Genomic DNA, 22,678 nt, shown 5'->3' with positions numbered 1-22,678 from the left:
TGGCTAGAGCCCAAAGGTCACTGGCTTGAAGCCCAAGGTCACTGGCTTGAGCAAGGAGTCACTGGCTTGGCTTGAGCCCCCTGCCTCACTGCCCACACTGTCCACCCCTCCCATCAAAGCACATATGAGAAATAATCAGTGAGCCTGACTAGGCAGTGGCGCAGTGGATAGAGCATCGGACTGGGATGTAGAGGACCCAGGTTCGAGACCCCAAGGTCGCCAGCTTGAGCGCGGGCTCATCTGGTTTGAGCAAAGCTCACCAGCTTGAGCCCAAGGTTGCTGGCTCGAGCAAGGGGTCACTCAGTCTGCTGTAGCCCCACGGTCAAGGCACATATGAGAAAGCAATGAATGAACAACTTAAAGTGTCACAACAAAAAAACTAATGATTGATGCTTCTCATCTCTCTCTGTTCCTGTCTGTCTGTCCCTATTTATCCCTCTCTCTGACTCTCTCTCTGTCTCTGTAAAAAAAGAGGTAATCAATGAACAACTAAAGTGACACAACTATGAGTAGATGCTTCTCATCTCTCTCCCTTCCTGTCTCTCTCTCTCTCTTATAAAAAAACCACACAAAAAACAAAAAACAAAATGAACTATGAATCAATAAAAAAAAAGACAACCTAATAGGAACATGAGCTAAAGAGTTAAGCAGGTTCTTCACAAAATCAGAAATCTAGGTGACTAATAAACCATATGAAAATGGGCTCAATCTCACTAATAATTTGGGAACACGAATTAAAATCCCAATTACAGCTTGACCTGTGGTGGCGCAGTAGATGAAGCGTCGACCTGGAAATGCTGAGGTCGCCGGTTCGAAACCCTGGGCTTGCCTGGTCAAGGCACATATGGGAGTTGATGCTTCCAGCTCCTCCCCCCTTCTTTCTGTCTCTCCTCTCTCTCTCTCTCTCTGTTTCTCCCTCTCCTCTCTAAAATGAATAAAGAAAAAATAAATAAAAATTTATATATAAAAAAAATCCCAATTACACACCACTACATGCCTAGTGGCTAAAACTGAAAATGAGTGAGAATATCAAGTGTTGGCGAGGATGTGGAACAAGAACAGCTCTCATCCGCTGTTGGTGGGAGTTATTAATTATCTGATACAACCACTTTCGACATTATCTCGTAAAGGTAAAAATAGGCTAAATTCCATCCCAGCAATTCTGCCTCTAGGTATCTATCTCAGGACTGCGTGCACCTGTGCTCCCAGAGGCTGAACCCTATGATGGACATTCTTTTGGCCTTGACAGACCTTGGGCCAGAGGACTGCTTAGTCTGGCTGGCCAGCTGACCCCTTGGGGTCACCGTGCATGCCTTTTCTCCCATGTACTTTGGGCAATCTCATTTTTCCATACTCAGGAGACAATACTCCGTCCAAGTTTACTTCAGTGGTGTTCCTCATTCTTCCCCAAAGCGATGAGCTCCTATCCGGGGGGGAGAGTCCCTGCTATAGTTCTCAGCACTGGCTGTGCTCATGTCACACCTCACTGCTCCCTTGACCAATAAAGCCCCCTTCAACCTCTTGCTGGCTCTCTCCCTTACCTTTGGGCCTGGGGGGGTCGGTTTACACGGCCCCTTCCACCTCTTAGAATGCTTTCATATACCTTACCTTGTATGACCTCATGTCCCTGGGAAGTAAGTTCCAGCAGGCAGGGCTTTGGGTCCGTGTTGGCCACTGCTCTATCCCCACTGCCTAGGTAACCCTGTGAAGAGGTAAGGATCGGACAGATGAAGAGCCCTGGGCCCAGAGAAGTCATGACTCTTAAACGGAGAAGCCTTCTCACTCTGAGTCCAGTGTTCTGTGCTGCTTCTCAGAGTACAGGCTACCCTTTTCAATTCTATAAATTTCATGAGAAAGGACAAGAAGCTATAAATACAGTGTCTACAGTGTGGTTCACACAGAGGAAAGGACACCAAAATTTCAAAGTCCAAGGTCTGGGTCCTACTGTCACAGGTGAATCCAGTCCTGAGAACCCGTCTCCGGACTCTGGTGAGGATGGGATGGAACTACGGGTGTCAGAGTGTGCTGTAAATAGTAAGGCATAGTTGTGAGTTGAACTATCTCCCCCCCAAAGAAAAGGTATCTCGAGCCTGACCAGGCAGTGGCACAGTGGATAGAGCATCGGACTGGGATGCGGAGGACCCAGGTTCGAGACCCCAAGCTCACCAGCTTGAGCGCGGGCTCATCTGGCTTGAGCAAAAAGCTCACCAGCTTGGACCCAAGGTCGCTGGCTCGAGCAAGGGGTAACTCGGTCTGCTGAAGGCCCGCGGTCAAGGCACATATGAAAAAGCAATCAACGAACAACTAAGGTGTCGCAACAGAAAACTAATGATTGATGCTTCTCATCTCTCTCCGTTCCTGCCTGTCTGTCCCTATCTGTCCCTCTCTCTGACTCTCTTTCTGTCCTTGTAAAAAAAAAAAAAAAAAAGAGTATCTCGGAGTCTGGACTTACAGTACTTGTGAGTGTGACTGACCTTATTTGGTATAAGGGTCCTTATGGTTGCAATTAAGTTAAGGTGAAGTCACACTGAATTAGGGTGAGGCTTAAATAAGAAGGCCTTGTGAAGACACGGAAACATATGGGGAGGGGGGATGGTGCGGATAAATGGTGATGGACAAAGACTTACCTTGGGGGGGGGTCAACATATAATACAGCGTACAGAGATGTGCTGTGGAATTGGACACCTGAAACCTGTATGATTATGTTAATCAGTGTCACCCCAATAAAATTCAATAAAAAACAAAAGACACAGAAAGGGACTCACATAGAAGGAAGGCAGACATGTGAAGGCAGAGGCGGAAACTGGAATGAGGTGACTATAAGCCAAAATGCCGATGGTTACAGGCCAGCACCAGAAGCTAGGAAGAGGCAAGGAAGGATTCTCCCCCGGGTCTGTCAGAGGGCGCATGGCCCTGCTGACACCTTGATGTAGACTTCCAGCCTCCACAATCGTGAAAGGATACATCTCTGTTGCTTTGAGCCATTCGGTGTGGGGTGATTTGTTATGGCAGTCCCAGGAAAGTAACACAGGAGTGACCTACCTGTAACACGCCGTGTATAGACACACAGTTCAACCTTGCGCGTACACTCCTCCTGAGTGAGAGGACCCATCGGCGCAGAAAGGCTCCCCAGAGGGTCAACTTTTCTTCCATGATGCCCAAGTTTCTCGTATTTTCAGTGTGTCCTTCCCTTAGAGGAAAGGACACAGGGCAGGCTATGGAGTGGGGTGGAAAAAGCAGAGAAGGGATCTGGGGGCCATCATCTGAAAGCACCAGGGTGCTGACACAGGGATGTCTCCAGCGCTAGGCAGTGACTGTGGGGGAGGGGGAGGGAGCCAAGAGCAGAGCTGGAGGTCCCCAGAGGGGAGTCCGGCTGGCCCCACAGAGCACAATCATCAAGAAGCACAAACACTCTGGCAGGAAATAGAGCTGGCACAGATAGACATCGATATATCCTATTCCAACACGTCAGCTCCTTCTTTGGGTCAGAGACTCTTGGCAACGTCTGCTAGCTCTATTCATTGGGCCGGCTCCCCTTCCGATCTGGGCTTTCCTATCCCTCCTGCATGTGCTGTGGGGAACAGAGCCAATGGCTTTGATCTGCATTTCCTAATACTCTTGTGGGAAAAACAAAGCAAAACATAATACTAACAAACCCTTGTGTCTGGATGGGATTTAGGACGTCCAAAGTGCTTTCACATGCAGTCCCTCTTGATTGGGCCTCCTTGTGAAAGGAGCTAGAGGTGCCTATCCATGAAAGACAGGTCTGTGCCTAATTCAGAGAGTACAGGAAGTCCTAAGCAGAACCATGCCAACCTCCCCCAAAAAGGATACGGGTCAGGTTGGGAAACCATAACGCACACAGGCCATAAGCCAACACCCCAACATCCCAAGAGGCAGCCCTATATCCAATAGCAAAGGGTAGACTGAGCTCATGGCACCAGCTGAATGCCACCTGGGCAGGAGTCAGGAGATGAAAACAGAGGACTTCTGTTGTCAGCGAATGGGAGGCTAGGGAAACTGGACTAACCCTTCCACTAAAGACAACCAGAAAGCTGTACAAACATCTGAAAAGCATCAAAGAACTCACAAGATACTAAGGAATTACTAGGCGGACAGGCCAGGGAGGACAGGAATCCAGGGAGGTGAGTCCATTTGAGGCATCCAGGCCACTTCTTCCCTGGGGCACCTGCCCACTTGGAAAAGTGACTCAGAGGAGGTGTGTTTCTGACAGTCTTGCGGGGCTGGGGAGGGTTGGAGTAGAGAACCCACTAAAGGTGGGACACTGGTAACCCGCTGCCTGTTTTGGGTTGTGGCCCCTGGGATTGTGCCCCTGGGGGGTCAAAAGCACCCCAGCCCTTGCACAGTCAGATGGGTGGCCCAGAAATCTCCAAGCCCTGAATCTGGAATAATGTAAACCCAGAGTCTCAGTGCTCCTGGGCACCTGACAGAAGCAAACAAAAATCCTTTCTAAAAGAAATTATCCTAGGCCTCAAATTATTTCAATCAAGTTTTTACAAATACAACACCTAGCAGAAAATAAAACACAATAAGGCACAGGAGAAGACCCATCAGGGAGAACCAGCAGAAGTTAAGCTACAGAAACACTCACTGGGATTCTCACACGGATTGAACACAGGCAAAGCCCTAGAAAACTCCCCTAGGAGTCAGTGATTGGCTGTTTGAACTCTTAACCCCCTCTCTAATCCATCTTCATTCATTGCCTAGATTGCTACAATACCCTTTCTGTCCGCCTTCACCAGCCTCCAGGGCTATCTTCTGAGAAAACCAACCTGATCTAGCCTGAGTCCTGTGTTTCATGCCATTCAAGGTCCTCCACAATCTGTCCTAAACTGCCCTTCTCAGTCTCATCACCTAGAACCCCTCCCTCTCAGTCTCTGGTCAAATACCATGACTTCCCTGAGTAGTCTCCGCTCTGCCTCGAACGCCCACTTCTCCCGTCTCACCCTGAGAAATGCCTCGGCATCATTCAAAGCCCAGTTTCGAGCTCTCCCCTTGAGCCTTCCTGACCTCGTAACTTCAACTCTCAGAGCTCTGTGCACACCTCTATGCTAATCCTGACCCTTGTATTCCACCGTGTTTAAGTCCATTTCTCAAATACACTGTTAAGCTGTTGAGGTCAGAGTTCCTGGCATCTAGCACAGCAGCTAGCTGAGTAAGAGCTGAATAAATATGTATGAAAGCAGGAAAGAGTAGTCTTACTAATAAGTGCTACAGACTGAGTGAACTGAATTGTGTCAGTCCCCCCCCCCACCCCGCCCGCCAAAGCCATATGTTGAAGCCCTAAACCATAATGTGACTGATCCAGAGCCTATAGGGTTAGATGAGGTCATCAGGAGGGTGGGGCCCTAATCCAATAGGACTGCTGTCCTTATCAAAAGAGAGATCTCTCTCTCTCTCTTTCGCATGTGCACAGAGAAAAGACCAGGCAAAGACACAGCAAGAAGCTATTTGCAAAAAAGAAAGAGAGGCCTCGTCAGAAATCAATTCCGTTGGCACCATGAGCTTGGACTTACAGCTTTCAAGAACTGTTAGAGGAAAATGTCAACTGTTGAAGGCACCCAGTCTGTGGTGTTTTGTTATGGCAGCCCGAGCAGACTAATACATAGACCATTTCTGGGATTTCAGACATATATAAATATACACCTTCATTGAGGATAAGAACTCAACTCAGACCGACAAGAACGGGTAGGGAGTGAACACAACGACATTAGGAAAATGGCTTTTTAAAAAGTTTTATTTCAAGAACTTTGTTTTTTACTGGTATTTCAAAAAAAGGTGGATCAAAGTACAAAAAAAAAAGTCAGTTGAACAACAGCATAGGTTTAGAAATCACAGCGGCAGAAGCAATGTACAGACAGCGCAGACAGACAGCCCCTTGTGCGCAATTCTGCTCGGGTTCTTTGCTTATTTTGTGTTTTCTCCCTCCTGTACAAATACATCAAAGCATGCCATGAGATCAGAAAAAGAAAAGAGTTTAACAAATGGTTACAAGAAATAGACTCTGTACAAGAGGAGTAATGCTTCTTCCCCCACCCCCACCCCCCACTTCCTCCCTTCTTGCGCTGCTTTAGGTCAAGTTATTCTGAAGACAGTTCACCTCCAGGTCAGCCTGGTCACCTTTGCCACCCTCAAGTTTGGGTGACATGGAGTTCTGGATGTTAAATGACTCCTCCTCTTTCAGGCAGGACTTGAGAACTTCCTGGATTTTGTGGGGAACGCTAGGATCATCCTGGAAGAGGAAAAAAGGTGAGGGAGGGACAGGAAGAAGACAGCAGCGCGGAGGATCAAATGACCAGCTTGGGCTTGGAGCAGAACTGAGGAAAGGAAGAGAGCTCCGAGACTTGAATGAATCAAAGTGGCTCATTAGCAGCTACCCTTTAAGGAAAGACATCTTCAGACGCATTGGCCTGCCACAGATGAAAACTTGCCAGGTGACTGATCACAGACACCTTGAATGGAGGCCACTCTCTGACTGAGCCTGGGGAGAACGGTGCTTTAACAGGTAGCCTGTGGGCGAGCTCTGCGGGACATGCCCGGGTAGCCTGTGGGATCTGCCCAGGTAGCCCGTGGGCGAGCTCTGCGGGACCTGCCCGGGTAGCCTGCGGGCGAGCTCTGCGGGACCTGCCCGGGTAGCCTGTGGGATCTGCCCAGGTAGCCCGTGGGCGAGCTCTGTGGGACCTGCCCGGGTAGCCTGTGGGATCTGCCCAGGTAGCCCGTGGGCGAGCTCTGTGGGACCTGCCCGGGTAGCCTGTGAGATCTGCCCAGGTAGCCCGTGGGCGAGCTCTGTGGGACCTGCCCGGGTAGCCTGTGGGATCTGCCCAGGTAGCCCGTGGGCGAGCTCTGTGGGACCTGCCCGGGTAGCCTGTGAGATCTGCCCAGGTAGCCCGTGGGCGAGCTCTGTGGGACCTGCCCGGGTAGCCTGTGAGATCTGCCCAGGTAGCCCGTGGGCGAGCTCTGTGGGACCTGCCCGGGTAGCCTGTGGGATCTGCCCAGGTAGCCCGTGGGCGAGCTCTGTGGGACCTGTCCGGGTAGCCCGCGGGCGAGCTCTGCGGGACCTGCCCAGCCCCTCCACCCCGCTGACTTCAGCTCTCACAACCAGGTCTTGGTCAGAGAACAGGGCTTGTCAGAGGGACATGCACAGGAGTACGGCCAGGCGCAGAGCTGCTTCTGGCAAAGGTAGGGCCCCTCTCCCCACAGCAAACATGAGTCCTCTGACTAGGACCCGGAGATGTGTGAGCCTCTCACCCTCAGAAGTTTATCTACCCAAAGACACTGACTTACAAGGAGTTTCTGCACCCAGATGAGCCTGGCTGCCTCGACCTCCCGCCATTCTTGTACACATCTGATGTGCACCTTGCCGTCCTGCCTATGCATGTAGGTTGCCTGCAGCCCTTTGACCAGCTCCTGAACCTGAACTAAATTTGCCTGTTAAAAGTTTTCAGGCCTGACCAGGCGGTGGCACAGTGGATAGAGCGTTGGACTGGGATGCGGAAGGACTCAGGTTCGAGACCCTGAGGTCATCAGCTTGGGCGCGGGCGCATCTGGTTTGAGCAAAAAGCTCACCAGCTTGGACCCAAGGTCACGGGCTCAAGCAAGGGGTTACTCGGTCTGCTGAAGGCCTGCGGTCAAGGCACATATGAGAAAGCAATCAATGAACAACTAAGGTGTTGCAACGAAAAACTGATGATTGATGCTTCTCATCTCTCTCCGTTCCTGTCTGTCCCTTTCTCTGACTCTCTCTCTGTCTCTGTAAAAACAAAACAAAACAAAAACAAAAAAGTTTTCAGGAAACACATACCAGTCCAGTCTCCCAAGCCTGCATTCCGGCAGACAGAGAGCTTCCGGCTTCCCAGTCCTCTTCCTGCAGGACGGCCTGAGGTCAATCCCAGTGCCTCGTATTCACTGGGCCTCAGCTCTTTCCCGGACCCCAGAGGGCTCCTGTCAGTGCTCAGAACTCTGCTGATGAAAGCCATGCGACCCACCCAGGAGGGTTATGGGTGGCAAGAAGGGCAGCGAATGTCCCTAACTGACAGCTAGCTCAGACCCTTCTTGCCTCAACCCCATCCAAGATGCAAGGTAACCAGGATCCTGAAGAGCTGGAACATTTTCTTTCTTTCTTTTTTTTTTACAGAGGCAGAGAGTCAGAGAGAGGGACAGACAGACAGGAACGGAGAGATGAGAAGTATCAATCATTAGTTTTTCGTTGCGCATTGTAACACCTTAGTTGTTCATTGATTGCTTTCTCATATGTGCCTTGACCGCAGGCCTTCAGCAGACCGAGTAACCCCTTGCTCGAGCCAGTGACCTTGGGTCCAAGCTGGTGAGCTTTTGCTCAAACCAGATGAGCCTGCGCTCAAGCTGGTGAGCTCGGGGTCTCGAACCTGGGTCCTCAGCATCCCAGTGCGATGCTCTACCCACTGCACCACCGCCTGGTCAGGCAGGGCTGGAACATTTTCCATAAAACCGCTGAGGTCCTGTCCACCGTGCCTGCTACGGAGTGTGGCCCAGCGCAGCACAAGGACAGTGCACTGACTGCTTGGAAAGGCAGCGGGGACAGACTCCAGGCTTAGACCAGACACTGCAGGGGTTCAAAAGGACTGTGCACCTAGAAGTCACTGTTGCTGGCCCCTGCTCCCAGCCTCACTTAGCACTTTTCCAGACCGGCTTGAACAGAGTACTTGAGTTTTTTCAAAGGCCTCAGGAGTGATTTACAGACAACAGGGGAACCCACGTTCCCTGTTTCCAATGAGACAAGAATGAGAGGAAATGAACTCCACACAGGATGGAGGCAGGTTTCAGGCACAGCACCCACGGGCACTTCATATTCTCTATCGCTGCTGGGAATGGTTCAGAAAAACTTTTCAGGGACATAGTCTGTATGTGTTGGGACGGAAAGTGCTCCCCGACATACTGAGCACATGTATGTATGCCCACGTACACAGGCTTCATGGAGAGGAAGTGTGCTGAGGGGCGGTGGAACGCTGTATTTCGTGTACTTCTGTGATGTCTGGGGGAAGACGCTGGGCGTGGAAGCTTGTGAGCTGGGCCATTAAAGATCCTGGGTAGGCATGGCCTGCGGTGGCGCAGTGGATGAAGCGTCAACCTGGAATGCTGAGGTTGCCAGTTTGAAACCCTGGGCTTGCCCGTTCAAGGCACATATGGGAGTTGATGCTTCCTGCTCCTCCCCCTTCTCTCTCTCTCTCCTCTCTAAAATGAACAAATAGAATCTAAAAATAAAAAGATCCTGGGTAGAATGGACTTGGATCTCGGCAAAACTTGGAAAAAGACAGGACAGCCTATACTCACCTCTCCTCTTACAAGAATGGAACTCACCTGATTTTTACCCCCAGTACCCCATGTGCCATCACACACTCTTTGGGGGCATGTAGGGACACAGGGACTTTCTCATTATGTGAAGAAAAGTGGATTTAAAGAGTCCTTGTAGACATGGACATCAAAGTGCTGATGCCATGAACATGGGGTCCACATTAACCCTTAAGGACTCAGGGCATTTGGAGAGATGAGAAAAGTAGCTTCTGACCCAATGGCTGGGCAAAGTATATTCTAAAAATAAGGGACAATGTATCCACACAATTCTGTTAGACAAGCTGAGTACCAAACAGAACAGGTGAGGGAGTGTCTAAACCAAGATGGAGTTCCCCTAACCCAAGTTTCCGGGAACTCCCTCCTGTTAAGCCTCGGGTTGCTGAATCCCTCTGCAAAAGGCCCATCTGCCTTTGCTCTGGCGGAAGTCCCACCTCACGAGGGAGCTGAGCCTCCATCTGGCATGAGTCCTGGGAACTAGGATGTACCCCTACTCCTGGCATGCCTGGCCATACCGGCTTCCTTCAGCCCAGGGCGAGTGTGGGTTTGGGCTTGGACCCCTACTTGGCCACACACAGAAACCTGTATCAGGAGGGGGCGGGCAGTAAGCGCTTTACTGAAGACATGGAAAAAAGTCTGTGAAGTTAGAAAGATTTAAATGAGGGCAGAGCAGGGGAAGCATTAAAGGATGCCATGGAGAAGTCCTAGTAATAAAGTGACACCCTGGAAGGCCTGTCAGATTCTGGGAGGACCAAGTTATATCCTTGACACTCTGCCGACAGCACAGCTGGGAGGACCAGCAAGGCAGCTCCCAGGACTTGGGCAGTTTGCCCCTGGTTTTCAGGTGACTTCATTCATGCTGTGCGCCTGGACAGCGTCCAGCTCCCTCCACTCGCCGCTCCTCCCGGGACACTGGGACACTGCACACCGCCACAGCAGGCGTTTCCCTTCCTTCCGAGGGAGGCAGCCGGCTGCATAAAGGACTCACACACACGTGCGCCAGTCCAGGAAGGTCCAGGCAGGCAGTGGGCACAGCAGGGGGAAGGGACGTGCAGTTGACACCGACACCAGAGCCGACCCTGCCCCTGCCCCCCCCCCACAGACCCAAGGAAGGCAGCTCTTTTCGGTTGGAAATCTTTTCAGAGTGTAGACTGCAGAGATGATTAAAACTGGGTAGGAAAATGACCCACTTAATCTACTTTACGTATGTAGATGCAATAACCCCCCTTTTGAGATGAACAGAACTCTCTAAGACTTTCGGAGACATCACTATGAACAGGAAATCTGAGGGAGGGGGACGGGGTGGGGTAGACCAGACGCACCGTGACCTGGATGCCCCTCAGTTCGCCTCCCTGCTCACCTGGAGGTCCTCACTCTCACCCTGTGCTGGTGCCCTTTGTACACGACCAATGCGGTGCCTGACGCAATGAACAGGTCTTCGCTTCATAATAAAGCAGCAACTATCTTAACTATCAATGCCTACAGCCCTCCAATATGACCAAGTCTGACTTTCCCGCCAGGGAGAAACAATGAGAGATGAGGGCAGAAGATCCACCAGTACGCCCCCTGCTGGACAGGAGAGTCAGCCCCTCACCCGCTCAGAACTTTGGCCAAGAGGACGGGATGTCTCCCGGGAGGGGGCGCAAGCTGACGGAAGGAGTTCAAGGGGCAACGACCCTCAAGACGGGACGCCCTCCGTGCTGCCCAGGCCCCTCCACGGCCCTTGTCCGTCAGCCCTGACTGACCACACCCTGCCCCCATTCCCCTGCTGCCATATTTTGAACTCGAGGTTTTCATGAACGAATGAATGCCTTGCTGTCCACAAAGCTGGGTCAGCCAGAAGGAACTGGAAACCTCGGTAGTGGCTCACGGAACCAGGGCCTCCAAGGGGAGCTACTTCCTCCCCTTCCTCCTGTCTTTGTGAGGAGAAACGGGGTCTGTGCTTGAGGATGCAGAAATGCACCAGTCAGAAACTTTCCTGAGGGTCTTGGCAGTCCGTGGACCATGAGGACGCTGGCTGCAGGAGCCACCGTCCAGGTCAGACCTGCTGCCCCACACGTACCAGACGGCGGGTCCGACAGTGGAACAGAGACCCTGCGGTCGGCGTCACTCACTAGTCCTCCGCGGATGCTGCAAGGGGCGGGAGCGGGCGGAGAGGAGCAGGGCCCTTCCCCCCTCACGGTGCCCACACCCTGTGGGCTGCTTCATGTGGTTAGCAACCTTAAGGTCCCGAGGACACCTAGGTCCCTTGGTTGTTAGGTCCATCTTGAAATTATTAATATCTTAGTACGCCCGGGCCATCTTTGCTCCAATGGAGCCTTGGCTGCAGGAGGGGAAGAGAGAGACAGAGAGGAAGGAGAGGGGGAGGGGTGGAGAAGCAAATGGGCGCTTCTCCTGTGTGCCCTGGCCGGGAATCGAACCCAGGTCTCCCGCACACCAGGCCGACGCTCTACCGCTGAGCCAACCGGCCAGGGCCTCTTTCTCTACCTTTTTTATCAAAGACTAAACATTATCCTAAATTGACTTTCAATTCTTATTTAAATTAACCCCTTTGCTCCTCCTCCACCAGGCCAAGCTTTTTATTTTCCGGAGCTTGGTGACCAAGGTGTCACTGACTCATCTTCTCTCTCCCAGTCTGGGGCTACCCTTTCCCCATTTATGAAAAGGAGACAATGGTCTGGATTTGTGCTGCCCAGTACAGTTGCACTAGTGCCATTCTAAGAGCTCTCCAGTCAAGGGAACTCAGTGGCTACTGTAGCAAACAGTGCAGAGGGAGAACTCTTCTACCTTCCAGGAAGTCCCCCCTGGACTGCGAAGGCCAAGCGCACTCTGATACTCTCTGGTCCACTTCAAAGAACTCCTTCACTGTCTCCATTAGAGAACCTTGGTTTGGCTCCCTATGTGTGTGACGATGCATTTTCCTTGAGGTATAGAGCCTGCGTCACATGCAGAATTCCTGGGTGCGGATGTGACATAATTTGGGGTTTGGATGGTTTCTGTTTTACTTCTGAAATGGTCTCCGCAGCACCCAGGACTATACTGGTTAGTCTGGTCCAGACCACACGCCAGGCCAGGGTGTTTAGAAAGGGTCTGCTGGGACCTTTTTTTGGGTGTCACCTGGTATCTATGAGCCCATCCTCCTAAGAACAGGATTCGCCCCAGACTGAGAGTTCCGCCAGCATTCTGTGCTCACCTCAGCCCTAACATGTGTCTGTAAGTCTGCCAGTTTGTAGGGTCCCCAAGCAGTGTCAACAGTGCTTTCCCAGCCATCCCAACGAGCAACCACCTCTCTCGCTTCAAAGACCGTCAGGGAATCCCAGAGCCTTTCTCCTCGGTATAAAAAGTTGGAAGACAAAAGTCAGACTTCCAAAGTGTAGATGAAGCTAAAATCACAAGTTATCCTAGTAAAAGATCCTCCGTACCACCTACAGCTCCACTTGTCAAGGGAGTGAGACACCATCAAGCCCTCATTCCCACGTCCACCGCCCCGAACAGCTGCCCTGAGCTCACCTCCGGAGCCCTGTGGCGTGGCTGCACGCCCTGAAACAGACCAAAGGCACAGGCAGGGGTGGCAGTGTGCATGGGGGGGGGGGGGTGTCACAAAGTTTCCTTACATTTGGGTGAGAGCCCTCGGCAATGGTGGACAGGGAGAAGTTATCGTTGTGAAGCTCAGACGGGGTCCGGAATTTGCTGGTTAGGACAGAAGAGAGAAGGGAAAGTGTAAGTGAAAGGATCAGGGCAAACTCTGACAAAAGCTTTGTGGGTCAAATGGCTGCATTTCATCAGAAGTCATGGACTGTAATGAGATGCACCATTATTTGAGGTACCACCAAGAAAAAACTTCTGCCATTTAAACCATGATCTAATACTTTATCACCTGGAGTCTTTTGTTTTGCTTTTTTTTTTTTTTTTTTTTTTTTAACAGAGACAGAGAGAGAGTCAGAGAAAGGGATAGACAGGGACAGACAGACAGGAACGGACAGATGAGAAGCATCAATCATCAGTTTTTCATTGCGACACCTTAGTTGTTCATTGATTGCTTTCTCATATGTGCCTTGACCATGGGCCTTCAGCAGACCGAGTAACCCCTTGCTCAAGCCAGCGACCTTGGGTCCAAGCTGGTGAGCTTTGCTCAAACCAGATGAGCCCGCGCTCAAGCTGGTGACCTCAGGGTCTCGAACCTGGGTCCTCCACATCCCAGTCTGACGCTCTATCCACTGCGCCACCACCTGGTCAGGCTAGAGTCTTTATTACATACTTGAAGTAGCTCATTTAGACTTTAGATAAAGAACTGACAACAAAATGAACAGCTATGACCACATTTGTGGATTCCAGGCAATTATGGCTACATCATGGCTGCCATCTGGCCAATGTGTTTATAAGATGCCAGTGATGGTAAGATACAATCCAATTAAAAAGATGTTAATATGTGAAAAAAAAAGAAAAGAAAACATCATATATCTTAGAATGAATAGACTATAGCTGTCTCTGTAGCACACAGGTGTCGCCCTACCAGAGCAGCAACGAGACCCGGGAAAGACAGGAGGCATGCAGAAGCAAAGAGGGACATAGCTTCTGAACTAAATGGGTGCAGGAGCCACGCTCTGTCTGTACAAATCACAAAGCCAGCCAGAGGAGGAGGGCCTAGGACCAGGCTCTGTCCCTGGTCACAGCTCCTGCTTCGCCACAACCCTGGCAGTTTAGCTGCTCCTTTCTCTCCCCATCCTCAGCAGCGGGTGTCCTGATAGGTGGTTGCACCCCCTCCACACACCCCTTGCTGTAGCCAGAGGAGCCCGGGTCCTGGCTTGTGATCACATGCACAGACACGCCCGCCTCAGTGCACAGGCACAATGGCGGGCCCCTTTGGGCCCCATGACCATTAGCTGAAAGGCCACAGGGTTGCACACACATCTGCGCCCAGCACAAGTTTACCCAGCAAAGGAGCAACAGATGGCGTTTTGTCCTTTTCCCAGGACTCAGGGCAAGGCCTTCAGTCACATTCTCTGGAGGGAGTCACCGGTCAGGGGGAGGGGGTTAATGGGGCAACAGGTTGAAAGGGAGGTGGGCACAGTTCTTCATAAATTGTCTCTTGGGCCCCAAAAATGCTGAACTCCAATCTCCTCCTTTTGTGACACTCGTGATCCTTCTGAGGGGTATTTACTTTGCTTAGTGATGAGTGATTGTCTACAGTGTGTAAGGTCACACTAGAGTGTCCAAGGCGTGGACATAGGGTAAATGCATATTGATTCTCAGACACACACAGCGATCACCCCTCTGCTGAGAGTTGAAATGAGACTCTGTCCTCACATGGCCCTTAAAATCCCCAGGAGAGGAAGTTTGGCCCTTCCATCCCCCAAATTCTACTTAGCAGAGGCAAAGAGGATTTCCTCAAGTTCGCTGCACTCTGTCTGGACCCAGGGTCGGCGAGCTTGGAGAAGCAATGCACTGCAGTGCCCTCACTGTGGGGGCTGGTGCTGAGCGACAGCAGATTTGGGGGAGTAAAGTTCTCACGCTGGCCAATGGCTGTCAGACACCTGGGAAGCAGGTGCAGTCAGGTGGGGCGGTGGACTGAGCACAGGAACTCACTCGGGGACAGAGCTGGAAACTGCTTACACTTTTCTTTTTTCTTTCTTTTTTTTTTTTTTTGCATTTTCTTTTGCATTTTTCTGAAGCTGGAAACAGGGAGAGACAGTCAGACAGACTCCCGCATGCGCCCCACCGGGATCCACCCGGCACGCCCACCAGGGGGCGACGCTCTGCCCACCAGGGGGCGATGCTCTGCCCATCCTGGGCGTCGCCATGTTGCGACCAGAGCCACTCTAGTGCCTGAGGCAGAGGCCACAGAGCCATCCCCAGCGCCCGGGCCATTTTTGCTCCAATGGAGCCTTGGCTGCGGGAGGGGAAGAGAGAGACAGAGAGGAAGGTGCGGCGGAGGGGTGGAGAAGCAAATGGGCGCTTCTCCTGTGTGCCCTGGCCAGGAATCGAACCCGGGTCCTCCGCACGCTAGGCCGACGCTCTACCGCTGAGCCAACCGGCCAGGGCACTTTTCTTTAGGCATCCTCTATGGGGGGGGGGGGGGGAACGGCGCTGGCCAGCTGCAGAGTACTGCCGGGGCTTAGCCTCTGTGGCAATTCCAGCATACGCCATGTAGGAACAGATATGCTTGGCTGAATCTTTGGTATAAGAAACACGACCAGGGATGGAGAGCCAGGGCCAGAAACCTTCAGGAGAACACCCCGGGAGGCGCGCAGCCACAGGGTCGGGTGGGGCTGGCTGGCGCAGACTCACTGGGTTCTACGCAGCTTGGTATTCTCCGTCTTGAGCAGATAGAGCTTCTTGGCGAAGAACACTGTCATCATGAAGAGCAGCAGCAGCACGAGGGCGGCCGAGCCAACGGCCACGCACATCACCTGGAAGTCGGTGATGATGGACTCGCAGCGCGTCCCCTTGTGCCAGATGTAGTCCTGCGTGTTGCACCTGCAGCAGCGACAGGGTGGGACGAAGGCGGTGGGCAGGCAGCCCTGGCCACAGCGAGGGCCCGGTTCCTGACCCGGCACTCACCTCTGTTCCTGGGACCATCTCGGGAACTGTGATGGCCTTACTCTGAGCAGAACGTAGAGCTGATATTCTTGGCCTATGTTTATTCTTGTATATTTTTTTAACTTATTTATTCATTTTAGAGAGGAGAGGGAGAGACAGAGAGAGAGAAGGGGGGAGGAGCTGGAAGCATCAACTCCCATATGTGCCTTGACAAGGCAAGCCCAGGGTTTCGAACCGGCCACCTCAGCATTTCCAGGTCGACTCTTTATCCACTGCGCCACCACAGGTCAGGTTCTTGGCCTATGTTTATAACCTCCCAAACAGTGGGCCAGGCAGCGCTGAGGTCCATGACATAAAGTAACTGGGGTGCCGAGACACTGGCACGCGTGTGGCTGTGAAGTGACCAAGGAGGGAAGGGAGCCCTGGTTTTCCAGCTCGCAGCCTCAGTAAGAACCATCACAGGAGTCTCAGTCCCCCACCCAGGTCTGGGCTCTGGACAAAAGAAGATGAAAATCGGGATGAACAGAAACTGCTGCTACAAAGTAGCGGGACCCACCCTGCACAGGAACATGGAGCTTGTTCTGCAGTCCCCGCTAGTTCACGTGGCTAACCAGACAGGACAGGCACAAGGACATTTTTCTCCTATCTCTTCAGCCCCCAAGGCTCTGCCCCTACAGCTTCCTGTCCAGTCACCATGAGAACAGTCATGAGAGCATAGTGAGAATCAACCTCTGGGTGGGTTTAAGTCCTTTTGTTGAGTGACTTTCTCCTGCCCTTGGGGACATTCCCAGGCTCCAACTCTTCCAATGACATTGCTGTTTCCATGGGAACCAGGCTGCTTCAAAGAGGAAAGATGTGGAAGGATACAGAGGCAGGCAAAGGAGGGAGGCCATGAACCTCCGGGTGGATGACAGACAAGAGAAAGGGAACTGGCTGCCCCACACCCAGCACGGGGTGGGGAGATGCGGCTGACAGGGAATTCTTTCTTTTGCCTCTAACCCTCTGCAGTGCTGGGAGGCTCTCTGTAGGACGGTGGGAAGCTGACTGCTCTAAGCCCCTGCTCTGGAGAAGTTCTGCCACAGCTCTGACCGTCCCTCTGCGGTGGGTCAGGGTGACAGAGACAAAGGCACGCTGCAGTCTGCAACTACGGGCTCAGCAGTCTCCTGTGAGTGGCATGCAAAACAGTTTCCAAACCACAGCCGGTCTGGGTGGACACAGCTGGAGGAGGGATCTCTGGCAGGCAGGCCCACGTGTGATCCTGGAAGGGAACTGGGGTGGACTTGTGCAGAAGCCCTCTGAGGCAGGACCCATGGCGGATCCATGGTCTCACAGCCATGCGGCTCAGAGAAGAGGACAGGAATCCTGAGAGCACCAGAAGGTTCTGGAACTTTTCTAGCTCCCCAGAGGTAGCAAGAGCTCTACATTTTATTCTCTGATGGGAGCTTCCTTTGAAGGTGAAAACTCAGACCTCCAACAGGATAAAATATTAAAAAGATAATGATTTTGCACAGAGATCCATATCTCCCAGGCTAAACGCATCGTTATAGTCCCCCCAATAAAGTCGGAGGAGCAAAATCACAGGCTTTCTCCATATTTCTGGTAGCCCTTAACCAACTGCAAGGTCATGTTGCCATTATTTTGTGTGTTTTTTTAAAATTTTTATTTATTTTAGCAGAGGAGGAAGTGAGAGAGAGAGAGAGAGAGAGAGAGAGACAGGAACATGAAGTTATACCTGTATGAACCCTGATTGGGGATCAAACCAGCAACTTCTGAACTTTGGGATGACACTGTAACCAACTGAGCTACCCGGCCAGGGTGGCATTATTTCTTGATCACAGCTCCTCCTTTTGGCAATGGCTGGATAACTCCAATCACAACTGTGTGAACACATCCTATGTGAGTGACCCTAATGTCATGAACATTTATAGGGGATAATTTCATAGAAAAATCCAGTTTTAATGCCCAAGGCACAACATTTATGCTTTCTATATGTTGTGCTATCAGAATATCAAGCCCTACAGAATTTGAATTCTTCACATACCACCAAAAAGACCAAGAAAAAGAAACATTGGGACTGATACTTAAAAAAGACATCCAGATGATAGAAATTCTCCTCCTGGGAACAACAGAAACAAATTTCAAAGGAGTCTGGGGTTTCTACTGTACTTCCAGTGCCTGGCGTAGATGAAAACAAGAAAATCCCCCAGATCAGCCCTCATTTATGATTCTTCCAGAATAAGACAGTAGGTTCTCCAGCAGGTTACCCACCTCGCTGTGAGGGGAGGTGTATACAGAGTAATTACTGATGAAGCATGAGATGGTGTCTGCAGACAATACCCTTAGGGACACTGAACTCCCTGTGTCTTTAAAACATTCTGGACTGGGTATTCCAAGAAGACAAAAATCAAGGTAGAGCCCTGGCAGGGTAGCTCAGTTGGTTAGAGTGTCATCCTGATATACCAAGGTTGCAAGTTTAATCCCTAGTCAGGGCACATACAAGAATCAACCAATGATGCATGAGTGAAGTGGAACAAGAAATTGATGTTGCTCTCTCCCTTTCTAGCTCTCTATAAAAGAAAAAAAAATCAATCAAAAAAAATTTTTTTCCTAAGCTAATTATTTATTTATTTTTGTGTGTGACAGAGACAGAGACAGAGACAGAGAGAGGGACAGATAGGGACAGATAGACAGGAAGGGAGAGAGATGAGAAGCATCAATTCTTCATTGTGGCTCCTTAGTTGTTCACTGATTGCTTTTTCATTTGTGCCTTGACCGGGGGGCTACAGCAGAGCGAGTGATTCCTTGTTCGAGCCAGCGACCTTGGACTCAAGCCATCAACCATGGGGTTATGTCTATGATCCCATGCTCAAGCTGGTGACCCTGGCGCTCAAGCCAGATGAGCCTGTGCTCAAGCCAGCGACCTCAGGGTTTTGAACCTGGGTCCTTTGCATCCCAGTCCGACGCTCTATCCACTGCACCACCACCTGGTCAGGCAATAAATAAAAATTTTAAAAAATCAGGATAGAGCCTGACCAGGCGGTGGCGCAGTGGAGAGAGCGTCGGACTGGGATGTAGAGGACCCAGGTTCGAGACCCCGAGGTCGCCGGCTTGAGCGCGGGCTCATCTGGTTTGAGCAAAGCTCACCAGCTTGAACCCAAGGTCGCTGGCTCAAGCAAGGGGTTATTTGGTCTACTGTAGCCCCATGGTCAAGGCACATAGAGAAAGCAATCAATGAACAACTAAGGTGTCGCAACGAAAAACTGATGATTGATGCTTCTCATCTCTCTCCGTTCCTGTCTGTCTGTCCCTGTCTATCCCTCTCTCTGTCTCTGTAAAAAAAAACACACACAAAAAAAAAAAACAAAAAAAACCCAAAAAACAATCAGGATAGAAGGGGAAAAGCCACTACCCAAAGTTAAGAAACTCTACCACCTCTGCTACACCTGGTAAGACTCTGATGGACTGGACCTATTTGAGTAGCTACTCTCTGGGTCTCCTCCAGTGAGAAAGTCCTCACTGTGACCTGACACACTCATCTACCACTCATGCCCTGCAGAGAGACAGGTCCTCCTCCTGTCACACACATGGCTCAGAAAGTCTTCTTGACAGTGATCTTTCCTCCACAGTAGGTTTATGGGCCTGCTCTCTTTGCTAGTGTAGACAGAACTCCCCAACAAAAAAGCTTCAAGCTAGCAAAGGCCCCATCCTGAAACCTGTAGAGAAATCCTTTTCATTCTGCATTTATAGTTAGTTAGTGGTTGGGTAAAGAACACAACACTTAGAAGAAATACAAAACCTTATTTCTGAGGAACATTTTTTTTGTATTTTTCTGAAGATGGAAACGGGGAGGCAGTCAGACTCCCACATGCGCCCGGCCGGGATCCACCCGGCACGCCCACCAGGGGGCGATGCTCTGCCCACCAGGGGGCGATGCTCTGCCCCTCCGGGGCGTCGCTCTGTCCCGACCAGAGCCACTCTACTGTCTGGGGCAGAGGCCAAGGAGCCATCCCCAGCGCCAGGGCCATCTTTTGCTCCAGTGGAGCCTTGGCTGCGGGAGAGGAAGAGAGAGACAGAGAGGAAGGAGAGGGGGAGGGGTGGAGAAGCAGATGGGCGCTTCTCCTGTGTGCCCTGGCCGGGAATCGAACCCGGGACCTCCGCATGCCAGGGCGACGCTCTACCACTGAGCCAACCGGCCAGGGCCTCTGAGGAACATTTTAAGAAGTAATTCTATAGCCTGACCAGTGGTGGTGCAGTGGATAGAGCCTTGACACTGAACAATGAGGTGTCCCGCTCGAAACCCCAAGGTTACTGGCTAGAGCAGGCTCACTGGCTTGAGCGCGGGATCACTGCCATGATCCCAAGGTTGCTGGCTTGAGCCCAAAGGTCACAGGCTTGAAGCCCAAGGTCACAGGCTTGAGCAAGGGGTCACTGGCTCAGCTTGAGTCCCATCCCCCTTCCCCGGCTATCACAGCACTTAGGAGAAGCAATCAATGCACAACTAAAGTGAGGCAACTACGAATTGATGCTTCACACTCTCTCTCTGCTCTCTCTCCCCCTCCTTTTTCTAAAACCAATAAATAAACATTTATAAAAAGAAATTGCTTAAAAACAAAAAGTCATTCTGTAGAAGGCACCTGAGTAAACATCTCTTGACCTGGGAATCCTGTGAACGCACCAGCTCTTTCTTGGAAGTTGTGCCTGTCACATTCCCCTTTGCTGAGTCTGCCCCTGTGCACTGCGTGCCTCACCCTTACCTGCAGAAGGCCCCTATGTTCTCCACCAGGTAGCACTGGCCGCCATTGTGACAGTAACTTGGGAAGAGGTCGCACACGGACCGGCAGGAGCCGTTATGCCGCACAAAACCGCTGCGGCACATAGTGCCATTCTCGCTTGGGGCCAGGTCCCTGCCTGGGTCTCCTGGGCGCGGCCTGAGAGCGATGCTGCTGCCAGGGACCATCCCCAGAGTATGCTGTGGAGGGACAGCATGCCACCAATTGGTGGGCTGACCTGTCCCAGGCCCCAGACCAGGCTTCTCAGTGGGCACTAGAAGGCCATTTTCATCTTCCAGGTCTCCACCTTCCGCAGCATCTTTGCCATCCTCCTCTTCCTCCTCTTCTTCATCTAAGTCGTCATAGAAAGATGTGGTGGGGTAGAAATCGGATTCGTCAAAGGGGGTGAAGTCATCGTATAAGTCAAGCAGGCTCCAGGAAGGGGTCTCCCCCCCACTATCCGGGTGGTGCTCTGAGGTTTCTGGAGACTCCGGGAAGCTCCCCAGGTCGGCGCCGCGGCCCTCACCATCTAATCCTTCGAAGTAGTCGATGTCAATGATATCTGACGCCGGCTGGAGCTCCAGTGTGCCCTGAAAGGGATACGTAGGCGCTGGGCCATGAGGGTCAGGTGTGCTGCTTCCCAGATTCAGCCAAACCTGCAAGGGGCTCTCCTTGGGGAGTTCCGGGCTTGGGCTCAGTTTGTGGCCAGGGGTGGGGCTGGGTGGTCCACTGGCCTCTGTAGCTTCGGGGGTGGTGGGGGGCATTGATGACTGCCCGTGGGTCTCGTTGGGAGCTGGGAGGGTAGCTGGAAGAGTTTGAGTGTCCCCACTGCCCGCCTCTGCGGTCACTCCGCTCAGGCCTGGGCTGTCAACCTCCAGCCAGGTGGTGCCTGTTACGGCTGCAGAGGCCTCAAGCCCATCCTCCGGCCCGACGCCAGGGCCCACCAAGGCCTGCTCGCCGTCGGGCACGGCCCTCGAAGTCTCATCTTCCCCAGAGGCTGGTAGGCCGGCCTTTTCCCGCGTGGTGTTCACACGCGTCTCCCACGCCGCGGCGTTCTTCACGCGGTCGTCTGCCTCGACGGCGCCGCCCGCCTCGCGCGCTGCGGGAGAGGGGCGGGGCATCAGGAGGCGCGCAAGGTTCGGCTTTGCGCCCCGCCCCGCCCCGCCCCGCCCAGGCAGCGGCTAGCTCTACCAGACCCTTGCCAACCACAAACCTCGTTTCAAGGTTCCCTGAGGCCACGCCCATCGCTAAGCCCCGCCCCTAACTCGTTCCCCAAGCCAGGTTACCCACCCGACCTAATGCTTCCCCGCTCAGGCCCCGCCCCCGACATGACCCGCAGTCTAACCAGGCGGCCCACCAGCGCTGCCCGGGAATAGGTTTTACACTCAGGGCTACACTCCACCTCTAGACTCCGCCCTGAACTCGTACCCCATCCCAGGCTCCGCCCTGAACTCTAATCCTCATGCCCCCCATCACCAGCAAGTCCCGCACCGAAGTCTCACCCTCAGGCCCATCCACCCCAACCCCTCTCCAGCCCGCACCTCGGTGCGGAACCCTGTTCGCGGCCACGCCCTACTATTCGGCTTCCCCTAAGACCCCCCATCTCTCCACGCGCCCCTTCCCTCCGCCCCGGCTGCAGGCAAGGCGCTGCCCCGCCCCCTTGCCTCCAGCTCGCGGACTCCGCCTGTACCCGAAGCCAGCGGGACCCTAGCTTAGGGTGGATGGGCGAGGGTCGCTGGGGTCCTGGTAGCAGTCTGCACCTACCTGGCGCGGCCCCGGTGACAAGAACCAGCGTGGCCCCCAGAAGCAGCAGCAGCAGTGGCGGCGGCCCTCTGCCCGGGCCCCCGCCCCCAGCTCGGCCCATGGCGCGGCGCCCCGACCGCTGTCCACGGTCTGCCCGGCTGGCTTCGCCCTCGGCTCGCCGGCCGCCGCGCCTCCCGCCCGTGCTGCGGCCGTCTCAGCCCACGATGGGCAGTGCGAGAAGCCGCATGCCGCTGCCGCCGTCCACCGCTGTCCCCGGC

The 22,678-nt window shown here is 52.7% G+C and overlaps 1 protein-coding gene across 2 annotated transcripts; it reads right to left on the bottom strand.

Moving 5' to 3' along the window:
• Positions 1-5,740: 5,740 nt before the first annotated feature.
• Positions 5,741-22,668, bottom strand: CSPG5 (chondroitin sulfate proteoglycan 5). 2 transcript variants are annotated; one of them, XM_066245690.1, is made up of 6 exons: positions 22,422-22,668; positions 20,643-21,756; positions 15,637-15,825; positions 12,963-13,038; positions 6,122-6,253; positions 5,741-5,949 (listed from the first exon to the last, which is right to left on the bottom strand). In XM_066245690.1, the coding sequence occupies exons 1-6, from the start codon at positions 22,519-22,521 to the stop codon at positions 5,929-5,931; spliced, it is 1,632 nt and encodes a 543-aa protein (XP_066101787.1). In that variant the 5' UTR covers positions 22,522-22,668; the 3' UTR covers positions 5,741-5,928. The 2 variants fall into 2 exon arrangements, with proteins under 2 accessions (XP_066101787.1, XP_066101786.1); XM_066245689.1 differs by having other exon boundaries at positions 5,741-6,253.
• Positions 22,669-22,678: the final 10 nt, after the last annotated feature.

Source organism: Saccopteryx bilineata, chromosome 10, assembly GCF_036850765.1.
Source record: "Saccopteryx bilineata isolate mSacBil1 chromosome 10, mSacBil1_pri_phased_curated, whole genome shotgun sequence".
NCBI lineage: Eukaryota > Metazoa > Chordata > Mammalia > Chiroptera > Emballonuridae > Saccopteryx > Saccopteryx bilineata.
This window is presented reverse-complemented; position numbering and strand designations above follow the sequence as displayed.